Below are 26,046 nucleotides of genomic sequence, written 5' to 3'. Positions count from 1 at the left end.
AACCTGGAAATGCTGATATTTTTCTTTCTTATATTTATAGTTTGATCAAATATTTTCCCCTTCTTCTTATTACGGGCACACCATTATATGAAAGTTGTTTGGTTTGTCAAATGTATTCTAAATTGTCTATGATGTAAAAAAAAAAAAATCCACGATTTATCCATTAAATAAGAATGAAACAAAAATGAAATGCTTTCAAGTGGGGACTGTGCCTGCCTATCAGTGACAGTGTGTCTTCTCATTTCAGAATTACTCTTTTTGGTTGTGAGCCTAACCTTTAATGGCTGAGCCATCTCTCCAGCCCAGAATTACTCTTTTTGATTGAGGAATGCAATCATGTTTGTTCTTAATTGACTGCTGAGACAGTGTGTTAAAAGAAAAAACAATTAGCTGCTAAGTGTGAATAGCAGGACAAGCTTTTTCAAATATTCTGTTTAGCCATGTCAAAACCAAGCAGCTAAGAAAAGCCAGCAGGTCCACCATGTATGGCATCCGCTGCTCAGTGTTCTGTGAGATTCAAGTGAATCTGATATCATGTGAAATTTACATCTTGGTACATCACTATATATATACTTACTATATATATATCCTTATAAAATTTATAATATCATCATATATTCTCTTTGTTTTATACATTTTATAATATTGGATATTCAGTTTGTAAAAATTATATTATCATTTACACTATGTTGTGATTGATTAGATATAAATTTTTGATGAAATTTAAGATAGATTGATCATAGTTTATCATAACTGCATGTACCTAGGGGCTAGAGAGATGGCTCAGCAGTTAAGAGCGCTTGGAATACAATCAAGAATAACTGATATCAAAACATAGAACCCCCTTGTAGCAAGTGGGGTGTCCTGTGAATGCCCATAACTCCAGCTCAGATGAATCCAGAACTGTCTTCTGTCCCCATGTGCATAAGTATGAACATCTGCACACACTCATGTGCATATATTTATGCAGACAAATACACACTTTTAAATGAAATAATCTTTGAGAACAAATGTAAAGGCATGCGAAACTTCCCAAGAAATAACTTAAGTCCTAGTAAAGAATAGAACTCATTTGGAAAATTTGTAGGTTCAGAATACTTTCTGTAACTATACAACTTGATAACAGCATAATTTCTAGATATCTAAAAATAAATCACTGAGATACTTTATTGATCCTTTTTCATGATTTTCAACAATTTTATATGGTATTATGAAATATTGTATGAAGAAATTTTTCATTCTGTTAAAGTAATTCATCATCATTATATTACTATGACCCCATGATTAACTGATATGTAAAGTTTCCTTGGCATAGACCGACTATTTGAAATTTCTTGTAATTTAATTGTAGGAATAAATCAAAACATAAACAAAAATAATCTTTAAACAACCATTGAAAAATGTACTTATTAATATTACAGTAAAACAACTTAGACTTTGCTGTATTTAAAGCCTGTGAGAAGTATTATTTCTTAATAACTAGACAATTAATTCAAATACTAAACATGTGTGTGTGTCTGTGTGTGTGTGTGTGTGTGTGAGTGTGTGTGTGTGTATGTGTGTGTGTTAGCAGGCAGTTGATATCACATACTATCCTAAGTCACTCCCCAAGTATTTATTCAATATCTACTCTAATTTTATTTGTGTGTATATGAAGGAGGTATTTGCATGTGTTGGTACATGTAGCCAAAAGGGTCCAGAAGAAAGCATTTAATCCCCTGGAGTGATAAGTAGTTTTGAGTCCCCTCACATGTATGCTGTCAACTCAACACAGGTCTTTTGTCAGAGCCAGTATACAATCTTCAATACTGAAACATCTCCTTAGTCTCTAGCTAATTTCTTATCTTTTGAAACACAATTTATCAAATTCAAGGCTCAACTAAAATGGCTAGCCAACATGAACCTGGGTATCTTCCCATCTCTTCTCTCCTGCCTTGGGGTTGCAGACCTGTGTCACCACACTCCACTGCCTACACAGCTGTAGGGATCAGAACTCAGGTTCTTATATTTGCATAGTGGAACATTTCACACCAAGCCTTCTCTCCTGTCTTCTGAGATAAATCCATATTTATTATATGGATGGATTCCTGTCTTCTGAGATAAATCCGTTCTTTAGAACACAACAACTCGATAAGGAGAATATATGCATATGCAATTATAAAGTTATGTATGCATGTGTATGTATATTTTCATATATCTATATACATATGTTAGATATGAAAAACATGTTTACACATGTAACTGCATATGAACATATGACATATATATTCTATGAGTAAATATATATGTGTATATATTTTAAATCAAGGCAGGAAAATATTATTTATTCCAGACAATTTAATGTAAAATTTAATATGGGAGAATTTCCTGAAACATGCAGGAAGGTAATACAGAGTAAAAATTTCTACTTAGCTCCAAGACTACAGAGGCTAAAGAAGTTAAAATATTAAAAAAGTAAGGAGGTGCTGCCTCTAGCAGGAGCTGAAAGTATGGGGACAATGACGTGGCTTCTGGGGCTACTCCCTAAAACAGAGGTCAAATAACCTTTGGATTTTCCTCTGGATGCTTCAGTCTTTCACCAGCAACTCTCAATGTCTAAGCCCTAACCTAGTGGTAACTGAAATCAGTTCTCAAGAATCCAAAACTACAAAGACAGGCTCTTAGGTTCTGCGAAGGAAAGAACAAAGATGAGAGACAGCATGATTTTAGTGAACAAAAGCATTTACCAAGTGACTTGGTGAAACCTCCTCCTTCGTGTGTTTGGTAGCTAGGTATGTATTTCTCATGTTCTCAAATAGCAGAAGTTTAGGGCAGACAGTGGCCAAGAAGTGAGTTTACTTTGATTTTTATCATACTGTATAAACAGTATTTTATACTGCGTTTTTCTGGCAAGATTTTTATTTGATAGTCACACATTAAGTTAGCAGAAATGCATTGTTTACTGAAGAGATCTCTACATTGATTGTGAATTTGGGATTTTGTCTCATAAGTAGCTCCAAAATTATTTTGTGAGCATTCCAGTTTTTTTCGACTGATGGTACGTGCTTTCTTTAGAGGTTTATAAGTTCAATATAGGGCAATAGCTTCATTTTTGAACTGATAGTTACCATTAAAATATATTTTACATTGAAGTCCAGTGCCTCTGTTTATTTTATTTACTCATGGTTTATTAAAATACACACCCCTTTTCTACAAATTCTTCCTACTATATGTAATCTTCTGACCAACTTATGACTGGGTAGTGACTGGGTAGTACTTTTATTTTATAAATACTACCCCCATTTTTTCCTAGTCTTTCTTTACATTTAAAGGGCAGCACATTTAATTTTAGCACTGATTTTTAGAGGAAAAGAATGAAAGATCTCTCATGAAGAACACTAATTTCCCTTCCTTACATGAATCTTATGTTGGAACATAATGTGTCTAGAGTTTTACTTTTCCTTCTAAACAATGTTTTGTTTTGTTTTTCTTTCGTCGCAGACGTTTGGAACAGAACTCCATCAGGGTCATCCCTCCAGGAGCCTTCTCACCATACAAAAAGCTTAGACGATTGTGAGTTGACAGGGCTGTGCCAAGATATGTCATTTTTCAAATTACATGGGTCAAGACTGTCCAGGAATAATTAAGCATAGCCACTGAATAGATTGACAACTTAATGACAGTCTGATCGCCAGCTGTGTAACAGCACTTTAATCTTACTAGTGAAACCTTGTAATTTTTAATGTTCCCTGTAATTTAGTTTATTGATTCCAACAAAGCTGGCCATGACATCCTTAGTATGCTATTGTCTAAAGATGCTGTCCTTACCAATAACTTAAGCAAATGGACAGTAGTTGTTTCACAGAATGGGATTCATCCTTAAATTTTCCTATTCTCTGATGTTTCATTTTGAAAGTTGTACATCTGTCTTCATAGACAACATGTACAAGTAAATCCTCTTCACTAGCAAATTTCCATGGTATCCTATTTCCATTAACCCAACTTTATTTCTGATTGTAGAGACCTGAGCAATAACCAGATATCTGAACTTGCACCAGATGCCTTCCAAGGACTGCGTTCTCTGAATTCACTGTAAGTAGACACAGTTTTCCAGAGGGAGTTCAAATTTTTCTAAATAACCAATGGTGGATTTCATAAGCTCATGGGGGCTTGCTGTCTATCATTAATACTAGTTAGTTTTTAGGGTAGAAATTGTGTGTGTATATGTGTGTGTGTGTGTGTGTGTGTGTGTGTGTGTGTGTGTGTGTGTGTGTGTGGCGTTTTTAAAACATTGTTATTAAAGGAAGGAGAGCAGTTCCTTTGAGAGATTGTTTTTAATCCAGCTGTAATGTCATGACAGGTTATTTTGAAGTCCTCCAGACAACTCTAGATTTATGTCTCAGCCTATAGCTTCATGTATTTCAGCACCATGTTGGTCCATTTAGAATGATAAAGTCCGAGGGTTGTTGAGAATCAGTGAGCCCTAGGAGTCAGCCTTTCATCCTCTTTCATTACAGGAGGATTTTCCCTCTGATGTAGCCCCATAATAAGTATTAGTTATGAAGGTCAAGAAGAGTTTCTGGGAAATAGCTATGCAAATTAGAGACAGGCTAAAATAAGTTATTAAAGGTTATCATTATTTCTACTTATGAAAAGTTTTCAAAGTGTGTCAAGTAAAATAACCTTTTGTCTTTTTTTTTTAAATGAGTGTACAGTCCAGCTTACTTACTTACTTACTTGTCCCACTGATAATAAATTATTACAAAACTCTCAGGTTTCAGAAGTCAGCCTCTCCCTCCTTCTCTTCTATAGTATCTTTTAATAAGTAAAGAAAAATCTGTTTATGCAAGTTTCTTTTATACTTTATCTTTTAAGATTTTTCTGCAAATATCATCTAGTATATATTTGTTAATTTGATTAGTGCATCTATTTAAGATGTGAAAATAGTTTAAACTATTATCACTATTATTAATCATCAGTACCTCTACAGAACTTTCATTAAAAAAATACAATTTGAATTTGATATTTAATTACCAAAGTATTGTCATGTCTTAGAGACTATGAGGCTTGATTTGTGCAAAGATTTTTTAGGGACACTCAATATATACAATATCATTTACTATTATTAACATTAATACTTATATATTATACTTCTATATATTAATGTAATATAAATGTGTTATAGACACAGTATCTTTTAAAAATCATACACTAATTGAATGTTTCCCCCCTCCTTGGGAACAAAAGACATCTACATTTTGTATTTATTTATTTATTGGTCTTTGAAAGTTTGATTTTGTGTATGAGGAGAGAGGAGAGAACTTGTAGAATTTCAATCTTTCCTTTTACCTGTGAGCCCCAGGGATGGAACTCACATGCACATTTGAGCAGGGACTTTTCCTTGCTGAGTCATCTCACTGCCTATCACATAGAATTTTGTTTTTCTTACTGTGGCAACACTAAAACTTCTATAATGCTTAAAAGTTACATTGAGGGCAAGCATACTAGATGGAATACTACTGCTCTCTATCGTTTAATTGTTTCTTCCTTTAATCTTGTGGAAGGAAATGCACACACATTCACTGTGTGTGTGCGTGCATGTGCTTGCGTGTGTGCATGTGTGCGTGCGTGTGTGTGTGTGTGTGTGTGTGTGTGTGTATGTGTGTGTGTGTGTGTGTGTATGTGTGTGTGTGTGTGTGTATGGAAAGAATGGAAAACTATGGGCTTGCATTTCATTTTGTTTGTGACCAGATCTCCTTTTCTGGGAACTTCAGGCTAGTTGGCCGGTGAGGTTCTACAGATTCCTGTCTCCTAGCTCTCGTGTCTGTTATACACACACATCTGCACTTCTTTTATTTTTATCACTTTATTGTTTTGCCTCAACTCAGAAACACCCTTCTCTAGTTAGGAAATAAGTGAAAAGCAGGGTACCAAGTTTATGCTTTCAGTCTTTGGTTTCAAAAGATCTATTCAAGTCTTATCCCCACCTCTTCCAAACTCATGGCTGAGCAAGTTACTAATTTACTTATGCCTCAGTTATCCTGTCTCTAAAGCAAGGGAGCAGAGTCTCCCCTTGCTGGAACTATAGAAGCAGAGTGCAAAGTGCTAGAGGTAGTGGGTACTGCCTCTATGGCAGGGTCTTGGCCTTCTGTGCATCAACCCTCAGCATCATTTTAAATTTGAGAATGCTCCAGTGGCACTGACTGGGACTGGGGTGACTGGCTGCTTAACAGCTTGTAGTACTCTTCCAAAAGCATCTAGTTCATGTTCTAGCAGCCATGGCAAGTGTAGGTCATCACTCTCATGCGCATGCCCCCCATACATTCACATAAGAACCAAATAAAGTATTTTTTTCAGTGTCACTCACTATTGTATGCTGCCTTCATCACCTAGGTCTTGGGGGCTACAACACAACACTCAACTGCTGCTTCTGAGTTTCCTGACATCTGTCCTGGGACTGCCATTGGCTCTGCTGCCTAGCATTACACATTTCCCTCCAGGGCTTTTCACAACAGGGAGGACCTACTCTCCCCAGCCATCCCTTGCTTTCTCTTTACTGTGATTTCTTAAAAATCTTTCACCATTAGAATTCTCCAAGTGCACATTATTGTTTTGAATTTACGGGCTTAGCTCTTTGGACATATCCTTTGATGATGGATCCATTCCACATTAAGTCATTTGCTATAGTCATTGTCCATAGTAAACCGTTTGCAATAGCCATTGCTCCTGTTCTGTGTTGCTTACCTTTTTCCTGTTGTAGGAACAGGAATCTCTTTTGTCAGATTTCAGCAAGACGAAATTCAAACTGACCACCATTATCTGCTGTTGCCAACTGTACCAAAGTCCAAATCCATACTCTGAAAATAGATTTTCATTCTTGTTGGTTTTTGTTTGTTTTTGTTTGTTTTGGTGCTTGAAGCACACACTGGAACCTCCTTAATGTACCCATAAAAGGCCTCCATCTGATTAATTGCTGAGTGACGATGCCTCTGTAAGACACACTGGAAATGCCATAAAGGAGAAAACTAGAGTTACTACTCAGTGGGTTATTGGTTAGATTTGTGTTTGCCCATGTTTCCTTTCTTAGGAGTTCCTTTATGTCTTCCAGTTTCTCTTTTTAATTCTCTTCCTCTTAAAAAGCATCCCTGCTACTCCGTTTTTTTTTTTTTTTTTTAATGTGTTGTCTCTGGAGTTTTTCCCCAGGCTCCATGGAGGCCACGTACCCAAAAGTATATTTGAGGGGTTGAAAGTTAAGAAAATCCAAAAGAGAGGGGAAAAAATAGAAGACATAAAGGTTGGGAAAGAAAAGTGTGTTTGGGGGGAGCTGTAGGAGGGAGCAAATGTGATCAAGATACATTGTACAAAATCCTCAAAGAAATCAAAACATTGCAAAAAAATGATGCCCAAATTCTAACTGGCCTTCTTGCCCTTTATGTTTTATGATGTGTCTTTCCATCATTTTTATCCATTTTGTCTTATTTTCTTGACAATCATTTGGCTTTTGACAATTTTGACTGCGGTCTCTGCTGTCTCTGTCTTCACACTGTTGCTGTGTCAGAAAAGTGACTTTATCTATAACCCCAGTCTCCTATAGGTAGAGACAGGGGGGATCCCTAGTGCTGGCAAGACAGCCACACTCCTCTATGGAGGACATCCTGGTAGTGTGAGTCACCCTGTCTCTAAGACCTCAGGAGTAGGAGTGATTGACAACACTGGATGTTGGGTTTAATGCTGAGCGCGCACGCACAACATACACAGACACACACAATCACACCAAAAAAGAAAAAAAACACTGGACCCTGCCCTGGAATGGATATACATTTTGGTAGAGTAATCCAAAAAGCTCATTCACAGGGTAATTTAGTATTTGTTAACTGATAGCATTTATAGTTGATAAGCCATCTACCAAGAACACCTCTCTGATATGTTTCCCATGTCGCATAACTTCCTCCTCTCATTGTTGTTTTTTTCTATTCTGTCTGCTACTAACAATATTAATTTAGGAATTTTGTAACTTGATCTTTTAAAAACCCAAATGTTTTTTGGAGGAAGAGAATAGTTCTGTGATACAAACATGACATTACTCCTAACCAAAGCACCTTAGATACTTCTCTGCCATCTTAAAGCCAAAGCCCCAACTGAACAGATTGTTAAACGATCCACCTTTTGATTTCTTTTTAAAATGAGAGTCCCACAATTTGAGCATCTTTGTTGATTTTCAATATCAGTGTATTTAAAAACATAAAGTGTTGTTTACAAAATTACGCTTTGGATTGTTCTTTGGATATAAAGCCCATTAATCCTGGCTGTATCAGCTGTATGTTGGCAGCCGATGGACATCTGAAACATACTTCTTGAATTTAATTAAAGAGGGTACCATGCATACAATCTACCAAAGTTGCTGGCACATGCAGCAGCATGGTGGCTATTGTTATATGGTTTGATTTAATTAAATATTGTGAGCCGTTGTCGTATTAATCTGTCCACTTGTGTCCCCTGCTGCTTTCTTTTATTCTTGACCTCAAAACATACATTTACCCTTTATCCTTTCTTAATCTCCACTTCACCCCCTGTCTAACAATATAGCATCCTCTCTTTTGTTCTTCGTTTTTTTTTAATTGTTTCTTTTCTAATTGATTTGCTTCTCTAAAGGAAACTCTGTATCTATAATCTATATAAGCGAGCTTTCATGTGTGCTTTAAAGACATGGCATTGGAATCGGAATGAATGGGCTGTGTCCCTGAGCTCTGTAGCTCCCTGCTTGATTTACTCCTTTGGGTGTTTTCCTCCTGCTTTGCAATACATCCCAATTCCCTCTGACTTCTTAAAAGGGCAATGGTGTTCCCTTCACTCTAGTAATCTCTCTCCCATTGTGTGCTTCGCCTTTATAGATTACAATCACACACTGCTGTCAAACAAACGACTTATTTAAACTCAAATTTTAAGTTTTTCATTTATGCACCATAACTTTCATCTATCCTTTCTCCAGAGAATGTGGTTCTGCTTGTAAAGTTGTGTTTATTGTAGGAAATGTACACACACATACATTCCATTCAAATAACTTCTATGAGGCCAAACACGTTCTACTTCAATTGCAAATTTATGTGCACATATTTCCAAAGAAAATTTATATAATATTGTTAATAAAATGTCCTACATTTCAAATATGTAGCCTTGTATTATAAGTGCTTCAATGTTACTATATACCTTTCAATCTTTAATTTTTAGCCACAAAAAAATGTATATTTCACAAATTATTATTCTGGTATTTGGGATAGTTACTTGAGTATAATTTTCTCATCTTTCAAATTATGCATGGTTAAAATTTTATACATAAATATGTTATCAGGGGTTATTTTCTTAGCCAGACATCCAAAGAGCACCATATGCTTAAAACTTAAATAAATACACCTATGATTTTTGAGATATGTAATGAAATGGCCCCTGATAATATTGTTTAATTTCTACACATTTTTCTTCTACTCTAATTTTAGATGCTATAATAGGCATTGTTGGAAATCCATTGTTAACACTTGAAGGTCCTTTCCAGCATTTTCATTCCGTTCATTTGCTCTTTATACCACTGTTCCTCCCTGCTCCGAAATATATTCCTTCATTAGTCTCATCTAATTTATCATCATTTCATGTGTCAAACCAGTACCAGGAAACCCAACACCTGTGCTAGGCAGCAGATATGCTGATTTGATTAAGTCAATGTCCTTTTCCTTAATATCGTCACTCGATGCGCAATCACAAGTCAGTATCCTGATGGTGCATGCCACTTCACACTTGGTGGAGGAGAAATACACACTCGAAAAGTTTTCAAGTTGTATTTATAATCATTATTTTCCCAGATCTTTTGTTTCTCATACATACAAATTTTACCATTCCATTTTTAAGTCCCTGGCTTTATTTGGTTTCCTACTTAGCAGTGTTATGAACCTGAAATCCCTCATTTTATGAGCAGTCGATTCTATACTGACTGGTCTTTGCTACATATACTGTGCTCAGATGGCCTGCATCTGAGTGGGGGTGTTGTATCTCAATTAAAAATATCTCAAATTAACAAGTACTATTTTCACAAAAGGTGGAATAAATTGCTAATTATATAGTTTTGTTAAACTATGTTTTCTATGTATACAAAAGTATATACAGTAAACCTATATTTTATCTATAATCAGACAATTTTTATTTACTCAGTTTTTACTTGGATGATATATTACATGTGTACTAAGCTTCCTAACCATATGTGTGTGTGTGTATGTATGTATGTATGTATGTATGTATGTATATAGATAGATGGGTAGGTAGGTATGTAGGTATGTATGTGTGTGTATATATATAGTATTTGAACTAATATATGAATGTGTGTATATACATTACATAAACTAAATAGGCTTGTTTAATTCTCACTTTTATATAATTTCTTAGTGTCCTGTATGGAAATAAAATCACAGAACTCCCAAAAAGTTTATTTGAAGGACTGTTTTCCTTGCAGTTACTGTAAGTATTTGATTACTGTGAATCTGTGGAAATGATTATTAATGTCTTTCTTTTAATCTCTTAATCATCTTGAGTCTTGTGTATTATTCCCCTCTTCTTGGCACACTATAATCTACTTAAATCTACTTACGTTATGATCTATACATTAGTGAGTGAAGGTACATAATGTTTTTTGTGACATAATGATTATTTAATGGTTCTAATACTTTGAAATTAATTCATTGGCATTGCTTTTATCTGATAAAAAGATTCTGTATGCATCATAGATGTCTTTTCACATGTAGATACAGCATGTTGCTGTCTTCAATTATTGCCACATGGTTACCACCTTCTGACATCCTTGCTTACCAAGAATGTGCCCGGTGCCCAGGATCCTCGGCTATTCTCACCGCCCTTGCTCTCTTTCCCACCAACACCCAAAGTGCACTTTTTCATGGTGAGGGAGACACATGCGCGAGGGAAGCACGGAGATCTGAACGAAGCTTATTTATAAAGCCACTGTCCTTAATAGCCCATCTCCCAACACTCAAGGACTACCTGTTCTTCAGCCTTCCAGAATTAACCAAAAAATGTTATCCTAATCCTTTTAGCAATAGCCAGGAACATAATGAAGTGACAAGTTTTAGCTTTGTAAAAACAGATGGGAGTAAGAAGAGGTAAGTTAATGAAAACTAAAACTTAAGGAAATGGCTGCTGGTGTGTCTTTATTCTTCATATCCTGTTGTTTTAAAATGAGTACCAGCTTCTCACAGAAACAACAGTCTTCAACATCTTCAGGCCTCCCTCCATTTCCTCATCTTTAAGTTTTTTATTTCACAACTACTTTATTCCTCTAATATATGAATTAAAGAACATTATCAGCATTGCTTGTATTGTTGAAAAGCTGGGAAGGTATGTATTTCCTAAACCCCTCTGTTCCCAATTCAAACCTCCCACCACAGATTTAAATCATTCCTTAGGGGCTTTTAGGCAATTTTTTGATGCACTGTAGAGAAGTCCCAAATGTCAGCTCCTCATGGGAGAGCACAGAGCACAAAAAACAGGATCATCATACCACAGTCTTACATATTCAGAAAGAACCTAACTATCAAGCAAGTGAAATTCAAAACTATGTTAACTGTAAATGTTTGTTCTCATTGTCAAATGAGAACTCATATTCATGACATTACATGAGAATTACCCAAACCACATGGCAGGTAGTGTTGAGATATTAGATGTTTTAATGTCCCAAATAAAATAACAATATAGAGTTAAAGATATTAAAGAAGTACTGCAAAAATGGCTAAGCTGGGTTTAGAGGTATGTGCTTCTCAGCTTAGAAAACGTAACAGAATGATGTAACACTACATACTGTGCTTAGGAAGAGTCACAGAGAGGGTAGAGTCTGCTTAGGTAGAAACTGTATTCTGGAAAAGACGTATTGCACCAATGGTAAGACACACTCACCTGTAACTATCGTATTTAACTTACATGAATGATGCTTGCCAGTATATGATCTCTAAAGCCTGCTTCCACAATGCATTGATGTAATCTAGAGGAACAGTGAGATGGTGGCATAGTGTCTTAGATGGCTGTTTATACTGCAACTAAAGCCTTGAACGTAGGACTGTAAGTTTCCTCTCCAGGAAGGCTGTGAGGTAGCCATGTGTCAGCAGAGACATTTGAGCATGTAGTATGTACTAGGGGTGTGTAAAATAGGAAGAAACAAACTACACAAAAACTCCTGATATCCTGGGTATAAATGGAAGCCTTTGGTAACATCAATAACAAAAAATTTAAACATATATATATATGTATTTATGCATATGTATATGTGCATATATGTATATATGATACATGTATGATATATGTATATCAGCATTGTTTGACAGATATATATATATATAATAGACTATATATATGTATACGTGTGTGTATATATATATATATAAACATATACATATATATATATGTATATGTATGTAGTCACTTAAAAGAACTGGGGATTAGAAAGTGGAAGAGCAACCCTAAAAATATATGAAGCAGTGTAGGGTGGGAAAGGAGCATGCTGTGTTTAGTAGAATCCCTAAAGCAATGTGATTTGCAAGGCACACATCTGGGAGAAAATTCTAAAGAGAGGATAAGAGAATCTAGTCGTAATAGAAAAACAGCAACATGTGAACTAGAACAGTTACAGATTGAGGCTGCAGAGCTCTAAGATTAATCTATAAACCCTTTTGGGCATTCTGAAGCATTTTAGCTGTCTTGACTTTTATTCTGACCAGATCTATTGCAAGGTCATGATCCCATATGTATTATAATGACCACCCTGGCTAATGTTTTAGAAGGAGACTCAATTTCTCCAAATTTGCTAGGGATAGTAATAATGTTAATTATTATTGTTTGATTGTTGACATCAGAACCTAAGCCTCATCTATCTTTGTCTATGCCTTTATGGTTTTGTTATTCTTTGTAGTCTTGTGATCTGATTTATTGAATCTGTTTGAGTACGACTAGATTTCAGTTCATTTGACCATGTTCCTTTTCCATTTTCATGTAAACCCTCAATCTCCCAGCCACAGTGCCTACATCATTATTAAATTTATAGAGTTAGTATTGGGATAAAATACATATCTCTTGGGTCCATACTGAAGTGCTATATTACAGGTGACTTAGTGAGAGGTCACACTTTAATTTTGTGACTGTTTGATCGAACAGATTATTGAATGCCAACAAGATAAACTGCCTTCGGGTAGATGCTTTTCAGGACCTGCACAACTTGAACCTTCTCTCCTTATACGACAATAAGCTTCAGACTGTTGCCAAGGGCACCTTCTCAGCTCTCAGAGCCGTCCAAACTATGTATGTATGCAAAATTTGGACAGGGTATAATGGTAGTTGCGTTCACTGTGAATGTGCGAGCCAAGTCCCAAGCAAGTAGTGTATAAAACTCTTCTGCTGTGTTTCTGAAAGGCATTTGGCCCAGAATCCTTTCATTTGTGACTGCCATCTCAAGTGGCTAGCGGATTATCTCCACACCAACCCAATTGAGACCAGCGGTGCCCGTTGCACCAGCCCCCGCCGCCTGGCGAACAAAAGAATTGGACAGATCAAAAGCAAGAAATTCCGTTGTTCAGGTAATTTCTCACTTCATGAGACATTTCCCTTAGGACTGAAAGCTAGCATGAAAATTAGCAACAGCAGCTGCCTTAGGCTGATGACCAAACATTATACAGTCTAAGTTATTTTTTTTCCTTCTGTGTGGGAAAGGGAAAAGCAGAAGAAATAGAGATGCAATGCAAATAGTGTATCTACTAAAACAATTATTAGTCAAGTGAAAGGGATCCCTGAATCCTTCATGCTGTTTATAGGATTCAGATGTAACCAGGATTTTTTTTTTTGATAACATGAATCACTGCTCAAGCGGTTTTACTCCTGTTTGTTGTACTGTTCTCTATTGACGATGCCAAATAGTTAGACTTGCTTTCATTTATTCCCAAACTGAAATAAGATTGATTGCATGTATTTTTTCAACCTGAGAATTACAGAGTAGGAGGCCCAAGATGCCTCATCTTTTTCTGACATAGTCCATGAAGACACATTTTTTAAGACTATCCATTCTCATCCGAGGAATTGTGTATCCAACAAAAGCATCGGATGGCTGTTAACTGGGACGTTTACTCTGCCTGTATTGGTCTAGATATGTGTTCTGATGGGAGGAAACATTAACTATCATTTGAGGAGCGTGCTACCTAACTCTTCTGGGCACAATTCTCATTGTGCACCTAATACATGCTAAACGTCTCGTAGAAAAATGTATTTGTTATTGTCTATGTTTATAATGAGTTTATCACCCTCTGTATGTTGTTGATTTCTATGATTATACATTGTCGCTTAATTACCTGTGGTAAATTGAGTCCATTCTTAATCTAAGATAACTCATACCTCTGCCTGCTGTCATTCAGGTACATCTTCTATTTTTCTCTCTCTCTCTCTCTCTTTTTTTTTATTTAGCTAAAGAACAGTATTTCATTCCAGGTAGGTTTTGCTCGGTCGTAGGACTAACTGCAGACACCTTTTCCTCGACTTATATAGCTTCTAAACATTGATGTGCATGCTTTTGGAAGTACAGTGAACACTTCATAGATAGTGACTCATGCATAGATCACTTAGACCTGTATCCTAAAAGCCCCACCTCGCATGCACCTTCTGATGCTGAACCTCCCTGTTTTAAAAACAAAAAAACAAAAAAAAATACGTTCTTTGCTCTCCCTTTCTCCTTTGCACATTATCGGCAGTACCTCATGGTAGCGAAACTGTTTGAACCTATGGCTTTCTTCTTGAATTATCTTTTTCTCTCTCTTCATTCAATATCTAATCCTTGAGGCTGTTTTTAAAATATAGCTTACTAGGCTAATTTTAAAGACAGCAGCCCCTTTATTGTCAAAGAGCTAGTTCTATATAAAATCAGGTATAAACATGCAAAACTGCATTTCTGAACAACAACAATAAAAACCTATTTCTAAAGCTTCTCGGTTTAAAAAGGAATACTTTTGCTTACTTTTGTTTTTGTTTCGTTTTGTTTGTTTTTTAACAAAAGACAGCTGCTTCATCCTGATTTAGCTGCACTTGTGGGTTTGGTTTAATAATTTATTCCTAATTGTGTGTTTTTTGCCTGTCTGGAGTTAGATTATTATGCTACAAACAGGATATTCACATGTATCTTGAAGTCATTAGCAGGTAATGGACACCAATGCCTTGAGTAATCTAAAAAGAAGTCCATGTTTCTAAAGATGAAATTGTAATGTTTCTTCCCTTTGCTTCCATCCAATACCTTCAAACTGATGAGTCTAGAGCTAGCTCTTTAAAATGTGTCTCTTACTTACTTTGTTATTGTGTAAATGCCTCTTGACTTGTTTGCTTTAATTCACTATATAAATCAGGACCAGTCAATACTATATATATATATAGTATTGACTGGTCCTGATTTATATGATTTATATATATATACATCCGATATTGATTTTAAGGATTTTTTAAGGATGTATTTATTACTTATTCTCATCATTTAATTAATTATATATATAACAGATTTAAATATATTGCGTATTTTGAAATTTTAATGCTCAACTAATATTCTCCATATTATGTCTGTACTGTATAAGCAATAATGTATTGAGAAGAGCAATTAATTGGTCTTCATGATCATTTTTAGCTTTGTTATTTTTAGCCAATTATGTGCAAAGTTACCTACTAATTAAGGCTTAGCTGCAAAAAATGAAGACCCCCTGAAACTATGTCTAGACTAGCATACAAATATGATTTAATTCATCTAATCACTGCCAAATTATTCCATTCAGTTTCTTAATAATTTAGATACAACAATCCCAGTAAAGCTCAATGCAATACAAATGCTATGTTCATTGTTAAGTTTTCTGCTCTTGCTGGAAGAGAGACGCTCAGATAGGCTTTAAAAAAGTAACTTCTATATCAAAGAGGATGTCTTAAATTTCAGTTGTTGATAATTAAGTTCACATTTTGGATTTACTTGTAGACTCCGTGGCACATTGATTGCCTGTCGCTCATTTCCCTTTCTTTTTCCACGTCAGATACTAATTACAATTTGTGTCTACCTAACACACCGTGTTAAAGTAAGCATTGCTGATTGCTGTGATAGTAATTATACATTTTTAAATGCATTCAATGAACCTATTATCGATTATCAGAATAATGTTACCTTTCTTGTGGCTAAATCTCTGAAGATTGAAAAGGAACACATCCTTCAATTAGTAGGGTGACTCTCATTTATGTATTGGAATGTAACTTTTTATATTTGCTATATTTGGCTTTTCAATTTTTGTTTAAATTATGACTATGTTCCCATCAAGTGATTTAAAATGTGCTTTAAAATTTGGGAGTCATTTGGAAGCATATGACCTACCCCCTAATTATTATCTAACTACTGTCCTTGTAACTTTCCATTATTAGCTCTTCAATCATTTTATATGTGTATGCATCTATTGCTATCGTGTATGACACAATAGAAAAGCTGTCCCACAGACAGCTCATCCATTAAAGGAAGCCATAGCATTTTATTTGTATTGCACATCTTTTTGGTCATTGCATTGCCTATAAACCATTATGCTTCAAAAGTGTAATGATATTTCAAAGCATGACAAGTGCAATGCTATCTAATGTCTGCCATGGTAAAGAAACTAGGCAACAACATAGTTCGGTGGGTACCTGTGTGTGTGTGTATGTTTAGTGTGTGTGTGTGTGTGTGTGTGTGTGTGTGTGTGTGTGTGTGTGTGTGTTTATATGTCTATAAACCTTAACTGGGATGATTCTGTCTTTCTTTCCTCCTTGGTGATCTTTTCTTTTGCAGGAATTCACCATTTGGCCTGTAAGTAAAAGTGTCTCATCTGACATGTAACCTACCCTCTTTCCAATCCCCGATGTACCTTCTTCTAGTCTTGATGTTTTGCACCTATTTCCCATGAAGAAACCACAGATCTCTTGAGCTTCTCTGTTGTCCTTGTAGCTTACCTTCAACTTCTTCCCGGATGTTCTTCCCGAAAGCTGCGGTCCCCACGCTGCAGTTGTGAGGAACACTGGAGGCGCCTTTCCATATAGCCCCTTCTCTGTGTTTCCAGGCACCTTCGGTAGTTATGCTCTCGCTCTGACCGTACAGTCTGTGGGAAGAATGCATGTCACGTAGCAGTAGGATGCTTCCAGAGCGTCTGTAGCTTCTCTCCTCCCTTCGTCTCTCCTCTCGGTCTTCCCTCTGGCCTAGTGGTTGGTGTAGTGATAATGGAGCGAGATTTTCTGTTGTGCTTGATCTAACCATGTGCTTGCGAGGTATGAGGAAAACATGGTTCCGTCAAGCACCATGGAACGTCGCGCAGCTTTCTACAGCATGGCAAGCTGCTGGGGCTCAAGGCAGGACTTACTTGTCTTTTTTTATAGACTCAAAATGGAAAAGCAAAAACAAAAACAGGGCTTTGGGGGCGTTTCTGAAGACTGTGAGAACGGGAGAATAACAAACGTCTGTAGGAAAAAAATTAAAACCTAAGTATATCGATTATCCTTGAAAGCCCTACTTTACAATAATATACAGGATTATGTTTATTACTAGATATGTTTTCAATTTTTTGACTCAGAAAAAAAAATAAACCTTTTTTTTTCTAAACAATTCATACCCATTGTGTGATTCTCTGAAATAAGACTGCTAGCATGACTCAGAATCGGATCAGCAGACAGTACAGCTGTGAAAAGCTCACCGTTATGAATGTTTTCCTGTCATGTGCATCTGGTCACCTTTTTTTTCCAGAGAATTCTAAGCCTTACTTTTAACCCTCACCTGATATCCATTGACCAAACCTCCTTAAGTTGTCTCTCTGCTGCATAATCTATAGCTACCCTACTATCTTTCTTCCCATTGTATTAATGACTTTTCTAACATTCAGACTCAGTATCTTATGTTTGGCTTGAATCCTCAATAGGTACAGAAGATTATCGATCAAAATTAAGTGGAGACTGCTTTGCAGACTTGGCTTGTCCTGAAAAGTGTCGCTGTGAAGGGACCACAGTAGACTGCTCCAATCAAAAACTCAACAAAATCCCAGACCATATTCCCCAGTACACAGCAGAGCTGTAAGTTAATCTGACCACAAGATCCTGGCTGGGAGACAGTCTCTGGCAAGGGACAGAGAGAAACTGCATAGAAGCATTGGAACTTTTGTCATAATGTTTTAATTCTTAATAATTGAATTAACTAACTTATATACATTGAACTGAGAGGACTCTTCTTTGTCAAAGAATATGTTCAATGCTATCTTAGTTCACTTTTTATATGAACAAAATATTTAAGGTAAATCCTGCTTTTAAAGCATCAAGTAAACAATCAAATTAGCTTTCTAAATTCAGTTGTCAGTGTAATCCTTCAAATAGCCCAGCAAAATAATTTGAAAGAGTCACCAAATCTATAAGGAAATCACTTAGTGGTTATATGACTACTTCTCTGGGTCAAGTGAAAAGACTCCGTGGCTGCCAGTTGTTGAAGGGCAAACAATAGTTGTTTGCTTGGTTATTTGTTTATAAACAGGGAATAGAAGATTAGACAAAGCTGAAAATTCCTGACAAATTTATATTTAAAAATTTAGCATAGAAATTCCAAATATGAAGAAAAATGTATTTTGGAATTATCTGTAGATTCTCTGCTCATGTGCAGTTCACCTTTCCTGGCTATAAAAGAAAAATGTATAATGTTAGTTTTTAAGATCCATGAAAACAGGAGTGAAATCTAATCATCTCGTGAATATCTTAGTGATGTTTATTTATGGGGCCATCTGGTATTTGTCATTTATTGCTTTGCAAAGTCGCTTGTCTCTGTGTGTATGCATAATCCTTCTGTCCTCAACGAGATTACAGCCTCTCTATGGCAGGCACTGTGTATTTTCATTACTGTCCCCCTGTGTCTGTACACAGGCCTGTTACTTAATGAATTTAAAGCAACTTGAATAATTAGAAATAATGTCTTTCACAGGGTTGACAGACACTAATCTTTTTTTTGCGGTTCTGGTGATTTTTTTTTTAACATCCACCAGATCATATTTACTAGATCAAGATTTAGAAATTCAAAGAACATATAGCAAGCTCCCTAAACTACTCTCTGTGGGGCTATGTGTGTACTTGTATTTATTTCTGATAATGCTGCATGCAAGTGATTTTATATTGAGCATGAAACTGAGTTAAATAAGTTTTAAAGTTTAAATGTGTTAAGTAAATTTCATGAATTCTATTAGAACTTTGTTTCCAATGTAAGATTCAGCAAAAGTTCTATTTTTAAATTTTTAATACCTTTGAAATTATGCACATAAAATAGGCTCAAAAATACTTAAGAGAAAAAACTTTGCAAACCTTGCACTCAGTAAGGAATTCAGATTCAGAATTTTTACTAGTCATATACAAACAGTGGATTGATAGCCACATTATATAAAACTGCAATAATATTCAACAATATAAAGGTTATATAGCCAAATGAAATTTTCAAAATATCCATATGAACATTTTTTCAATGAAGACATATGATTGGCCAGTAACCATTTGTAAATATTATCTTTTTAGTTAGTCATTAGAAAAATCCTAAACTATTCCTTTTTTGCGGCTGTGATTAAAATACCAGGACCAGAAGCAACCTTTAGAATGAAGGGTGTATTTTGGTGCATGGTTACAGAAAGGGAGTCCACAAGAGCAGAGAAAGAATGGAACTATCTGATCACAATTCGTAAGCAAACAGGAAGCAGAGGTATAAGCAAAGCGAAAGACTTTAAACTCTCAAACCTTATAGTATCCTTCCTCTAGCAATGCCATGACACACAAAAATACCATAACTTTCCCAAACAGAGCTAAATACTGCAGTCCAAGGGTTCTAAGACATGAAAGAATCTGTAGAGAATATTTCTCATTCAAACCACCACGTTACTCATCCTGATCATCATAAGCTCTTTGCCATTTCATGATTGTCTCTTCTGAGGCACAAAATAATACTTGTCCCCAGTGAATTAGGAAGAAACAAAGGAAGGAAGGAAGGAAGGAAGGAAGGAAGGAAGGAAGGAAGGAAGGAAGGAAGGAAGGAAGGAAGGAAGGAAGGAAGGAAAGAAGGAAGGAAGGAAGGAAGGAGAGAAAGAAAGAAAGAAAGAAAGAAAGAAAGAAAGAAAGAAAGAAAGAAAGAAAGAAAGAAAGAAAGAAAGAAAGAAAGAAAGAAAGAAAGAAAGAAAGAAAGAAATTGTAGCTATCATAAAATGGCACATATTATACATTACCATTCAAAAAGGACAAATGGGGATATACTGAGAAATGATTGGACCAAAGCAAGACTAACACCCAACAGGACAGACATCAATGGCTGCACTTCCATGTCTCACGTCTAAAACTTCATATTCAAAGTACTGAGATGATGCCCCTTCCTTAGATGGCACTCATCCCTGCAGATTTGCTGCCCTTGTTATACTTTTCTCTCTTGGAGCTGGTACTTCGTCCTGCTAGTAGCTCTTCTCCGCAGAAGTCTCATGGTTCTGGCGTCTACAACATTGAGAATCTCAAGTGAAACACAGGCTTTATTCAGTATCTGCACAGGCCGGCTTAGTAGGATGCTCGCTGTCTCTGTTAGACAATGCCAGACCTCACCACCTGTTTGATAACACAAGAAGAACTCACGAGTCCCTCAGTCTTATATCTCTCATGTCTCCAAAATCACTACCACGTTGATGTTGATAACAAGGTCAAACTTAGCTGACAGCTTAGTATGGATTTGCACGCCCTTGGCATCAGCAGCTTTTCTATGCTGGTTTTACTAGTAGCATTCCGAAGGATGCCTTACGTTCTTTCACTTCACATGTTGAAGATTTAGCTGGATGGGGTCTTGCCCTCACAACAGCTCACGCCCTCCAGTGGAGAGTAAGAAGCTTTTCATTAATGGCATTAAGGTCCTTAACAATTGCATCTGTGCTTTGGGGACACTCTTAAGACTTCTAGTGTCCTTTTCCTTCCCAGGCTGCACATTCTATATTTATTTCTGCATCACCTGATATATATGATGGTAGATATGCATAACAGTAATCAGTAATAACTACTCCAGAGACTCAATGTCAAGTGGCCTTGAAATCATTCTATCAAAGAAAATTAATTTTTAAAAAGCAAACACATTGCTTTTTAATTTAGCTTTGGGCAAGCTCTAAGGACATGTAGCAATTGATGCTAGATTCTTTGCCAAAATATTTTATGAATTAATGTTCTCTAGCTCAGCTACTGATAGAGTTTTGTTACCCTCTGTAAACAAATGATTTGGATGTACAGTATATGCATCATATGTCAGGATTACATTTTTCCATATTCTTCCTAGAAAGGTTAATTAAGTTCTGCTTATAGCAGTCAACTATTTCTCTACTCTAGAGTTACAAAGTCGTTCAAATCTCTTTCTCTCTCTCTCTCTCTCTCTCTCTCTCTCTCTCTCTCTCTCTCTCTCTCAAACAAACAAAACAAGCAAAAGCACTGCTAGGTCCTTCATAGCACAATCTCTCAGGACAAATGTCCACATCAGTTACTTGTGTGCTGCTGTGCTGTTTCCTCCCTGTGCTTCCCATTTTATAACCCCTTGCGTGCCACTTGCACAAAGTGTGAACACCAAGACCAAACGCAACTTACAGTAGAATTGATTTTGACTTAGGGTTCCTGAACCCAGGTCCTCCATGAAACAGTAAGCATGGCAGCAGATGACAGGGCAAGACAGACAGTGGTTAATGAATTGCATTACTTAAGAACATGGAAACTGATGTGATACAATAAACATTCAACAGCCTGCTCTCAGTCATTTCCTTCCCCGACATGACTGATCCTCCTCAAACAGCACCATCAATTGGAGAGCAAACATTCAAATACATGAATACCTATGGATGAATTTTCTCATTAATACCACTGGGGGGAGATTACAATAATATGTGGGGAAAATTACACTTTGGTATTTATGTGGAAAATAGTATAGCCTCAGGAAAACAGGGTTTCTTTTCCTTAAAGTAGTATGCATAGGTCTAGCATGTGATCCAAAAAAAATCTACTTCTAGGCATACAGAAGGTATGTCTACACAAAAAGATGCATACCATTTTCAGCATAGCATGTTCTTGGTAGACAAAATGTAGAGTAACAAAAGTCCTCACTGATGAATGGCTAAGTGAATGTGGGGTGCCCTTTCTTTTCCTCAGCAATCAAAAGCAACAAAGTACCAATAACACCATAACCTATGTGAAAATCCAAATCATCTTAAAGAGGTTGGAGAAGTGGCACAGCATTTAAAAACAGGAACCCTACAGCTCCTACAAAGGACCAAGTTCAATTTCTGACAACCATGCCAGCTGCCTCATAACCATCAGCTACAGGGGATCCAATACCCTCTTTTGGCCCTGTGGGAAACTACACTAATGTGTATATACCCCTAAGTAGATATACATGCCTATAAATAATTGAAAATAGATAAAGCCTTCAGAACATCATATAACATGGAGCAAAAGACATATTATGTACAACTCCATTTAAGAGAAATGTCCAAACTAAGAACCCTGAGATAGTATGTCATGAGTAAGGGGTGGTGATAGAGGTGGCTTTGATGATGATAGGCTATTGCCCATGGTTGGTATTGCTTTTAGAGTGCTTTGAGAGTGTTGGAAATATATTAAGTTAGTAAAAATGGGTGTTCTGGGTTTTGTTTTTGAGACATTTGTTTATGTCTTTGTTTGAGATGGAGTGTTTTGTATTACCCTCATACCTTGGAGTCACCAAATAGACTGACCATGTTGGTCTCAGACTTGTCGTGGTCCTCCAACTTTGCCTCCTTAGTACTGAGACTACATGCAGGAATCATTTCACCTGCCTTGCAGTTTTATAAATATACTGCAATTCTATCTATTAGGTACTTTATAGTGTTTGAATTATGGATAAATTGATCTGTGAATGATGAAGGTACAAATCAGGAACTTATGAATGAATGCTAGGTTGACAATAGTGAAAAAAGTTTAGAAACTTTGTTCTAGAGATTCCTCTATATAAGCTGGCTTTAAACCGTCTTTGCTTCTCTTAATACTTAAATATATTTAAGAATTTCTGACTTTTAACATCAATAAAATGATAAAATATAAGATTGTTAATGATTTCTCTTATATTTGTGCTATGTTTTAAATGTTATCATTAAATAATTTTATAAGTCAGGGTAACGAATACAAGCTAACTCCTTACTGTTAAAAAAAAAAAAAAAAACTTTCTTTCTTATTGTGTTTCCTCAGGCGTCTCAATAATAATGAATTCACAGTGTTAGAAGCCACAGGAATATTTAAGAAACTTCCTCAGTTACGTAAAATGTAAGTCATTTGTTAGCTATATGCTAACTTTCTACAGTGTCCTTCTTATGAATTTTATATTTCTTTCCATTTTATCCAAGTTTCTTTTGAAACAGAAATATACATATGTATAATCAATCTAGGGAAATTTCCATGAGAAGACTACATGGGGCTTGAATCCAGGGTACTGTTTAAGAGGCACTTTTCCATGTGTTTACACAATGCCAAGCCAGCCCTTAGCATCTTTCTCTAAAGTAGACAGCTGCTCTCTAATGCGTCCACAGCAGGAATCCAGCAATCTAAGCACATTACAATGGGTTCACTGATGTTTTGTAACTTCCTTTACTATTCCCCAAACCGTGGTGCTATTTCTCTTTCAGCACATTCATGTCAACTGTTTGACTTTTGCTACATTAAGCTTTCATTTTGAGATAGTCAAAATTAATGATTAGTAAACTGGCTGGTCTGCTCATCTGTGTTACTTCACGTCCACAGCTCATCTTTCAGAGTAAGTTCATGAGCTCAGCATTTTCAACAACATTCCATCAGTAGTCCATGCCCTTGAGAAGAGGGAGTGGCAGGACAAAGTCAACTGCACAAGGACCCATAATGTTGGGTCACCTAAGGAGGAAGCAAGGACACTCTCCCACAGCACTCATTGCCCTCTCTCCCACATGTATAGCTGCCACAGCTACTGACACTGTTTTATAAATAGAAAATTATTTATTACGTTTTAATTAATTAATTTCCCAAATGCTACTCCAATTCTGGTCCCCCTCCCAGAGTTCTTTACCCCATCCCTCCTCTGCTTCACCTCTGAGAGGGTACTCCCCCTTCTCTTCCCCCAGCATCCCCCTTCCCTAGGTCACCAAGTCCCTACAGAGGACTGACACTGTTTTAGCAGAGCAGATCTAACCTATGCCTGTGACCTTCACCTCTTCATTAGGCTATCTTGAAAACATCTTCTAATTTCTTGCCATCTTTATGCCAGTAACTACCCTGCCTCTTTAGTGATAAGGTGTTCAAAGTACATTTACTATGAGCAGTGCTTTATAAGCATAAAAAATAATAAACCACAAAACAGAATAATGAGATTGGTCCACTTATAAAGTGTCTGTCTCATAAGCACAAAGACATGGGTTTGATCCTCACAGAAGAAAATATGGTGGCCAAATATCAAAGAGCTGGGGAGATACTGAAACGTTAATGACTGGGGCCTGTTGGTAAGGCAGGACAGCCTACAGGGCCACATACAAGCTTTATGTAACCAAATAACCAGCCTCAACAACTTCAGACTCCCTGTGATAAATGCAGTTGATTTTGATTAAAATTTGGCTATATTTCCCATTCATGGATCTTCTCTCTTACCGTTACTGTCCTTCTGACTTAATGGACTAGAAAAATGTCTTGGCCAAGTCTTAGCAATACTGGCAGTGAAAATCCAGAGTTGTGGAAGACTTGTGTGTTTATTCATTAGATTTAAGATGACCAGAGACACTTTTGGAGTGCTTGATGTGAGTGTGCAGCCCTTTATGATCTCTGCTTCACCCCTCTCTATCTAGCAACTTTAGCAACAATAAGATCACTGATATCGAGGAGGGTGCATTCGAAGGCGCGTCTGGTGTGAATGAAATTCTTCTCACCAGTAACCGTTTGGAAAATGTTCAGCATAAGATGTTCAAAGGATTGGAGAGCCTCAAAACATTGTAAGTATTTCTGACTCACATTAAAGTGGGTTATCATCACTGTTCTTTATCATCAGGGGAGAGAGGAGATTTCGACTTCCCTTCTCACTCAGTGGCTCACTGTTTCAGACATAACCATGTGAAAAGAATGACTGTCTTCATCCACAGACTATGTGTAACTGTCCCTGTAATGCTTCAGTAGAAAAGAAGCTATGACAGGGATCCACCCTTTATGGTCTACTACTTGGAAAATATGCTAAGGGCTTTATATGTTTGCCTAGTGATAGGGAGTTTGGAAGGAACAAATTCTCTTGTGTCTCCCAATTGTTGTTTATATAGAGAAGATAAGACTTGGATCAAATGGTAAATGCAACACTTTATATTGTTTAAATTATCTTAGTGAATTTTTATAATAATGTTTGCCAAAAGTAGTGACTCTTAAACCAGAGGAAAGAAAAACCAAATTCTAAGACAATGTGTTAGCATATAAGAGAATCTATTAGCAGTCAAGAAGCAACCCTTGACAGGGTTGTAAACATAGACTCAAGCTGTGGCATCTTACCTAACCATGAAAACTGTGATTAATGGAAATGTGAGAAATCTCTGATCTGTATGAGAGGAAGAGAAAGGTATTTTTCTAGTTAGTTGATTTTGTTACTAGCATCTTTAATTGAGGTCTGGCAAAAAATAATACTTAGAATAGGTGTGTGTGTTCTAATATTGTCCAACCAGCCTGGAACCTAACAATCAAGCAAGGTTGCATGTCAACTGCTTACCTCTCTCAGGGGTTAGTTTTAAATAACTCTAAAATGTTATACAAACAGTTGATGAGCATGTCTGTGGGGGATACACTGAAAGTGTATTGAAGGCTAACTAAGAAAATAAGCCATAGGCCCTGCATCTTTACTTCCTTTGGCTATCTCGGATTAATCAACAAAGGATAGCACTTTCCTTCTTCCACAGATGTTGAGAATCTATTCATTAGTAATAGAAGTACCGTGGAGAAGGTAGG

At 36.4% G+C, this 26,046-nt stretch overlaps 1 protein-coding gene across 1 annotated transcript in view; it reads left to right on the top strand.

Moving 5' to 3' along the window:
* Window positions 1-26,046, top strand: part of Slit2 (slit guidance ligand 2) — a 323,981-nt gene that overhangs the window by 224,147 nt on the left and 73,788 nt on the right. Inside the window, exons 10-17 of the mRNA XM_052199289.1 lie at window positions 3,481-3,552; window positions 4,000-4,071; window positions 10,411-10,482; window positions 13,180-13,323; window positions 13,435-13,598; window positions 17,964-18,114; window positions 23,296-23,370; window positions 24,912-25,055. Of these exons, the coding sequence (XP_052055249.1) occupies window positions 3,481-3,552; window positions 4,000-4,071; window positions 10,411-10,482; window positions 13,180-13,323; window positions 13,435-13,598; window positions 17,964-18,114; window positions 23,296-23,370; window positions 24,912-25,055 (894 nt within the window). The remainder of the gene's footprint in view (window positions 1-3,480; window positions 3,553-3,999; window positions 4,072-10,410; window positions 10,483-13,179; window positions 13,324-13,434; window positions 13,599-17,963; window positions 18,115-23,295; window positions 23,371-24,911; window positions 25,056-26,046) is intronic.

This window comes from Apodemus sylvaticus, chromosome 11, assembly GCF_947179515.1.
Source record: "Apodemus sylvaticus chromosome 11, mApoSyl1.1, whole genome shotgun sequence".
Classification (NCBI taxonomy): Eukaryota; Metazoa; Chordata; class Mammalia; order Rodentia; family Muridae; genus Apodemus; species Apodemus sylvaticus.
This window is presented reverse-complemented; position numbering and strand designations above follow the sequence as displayed.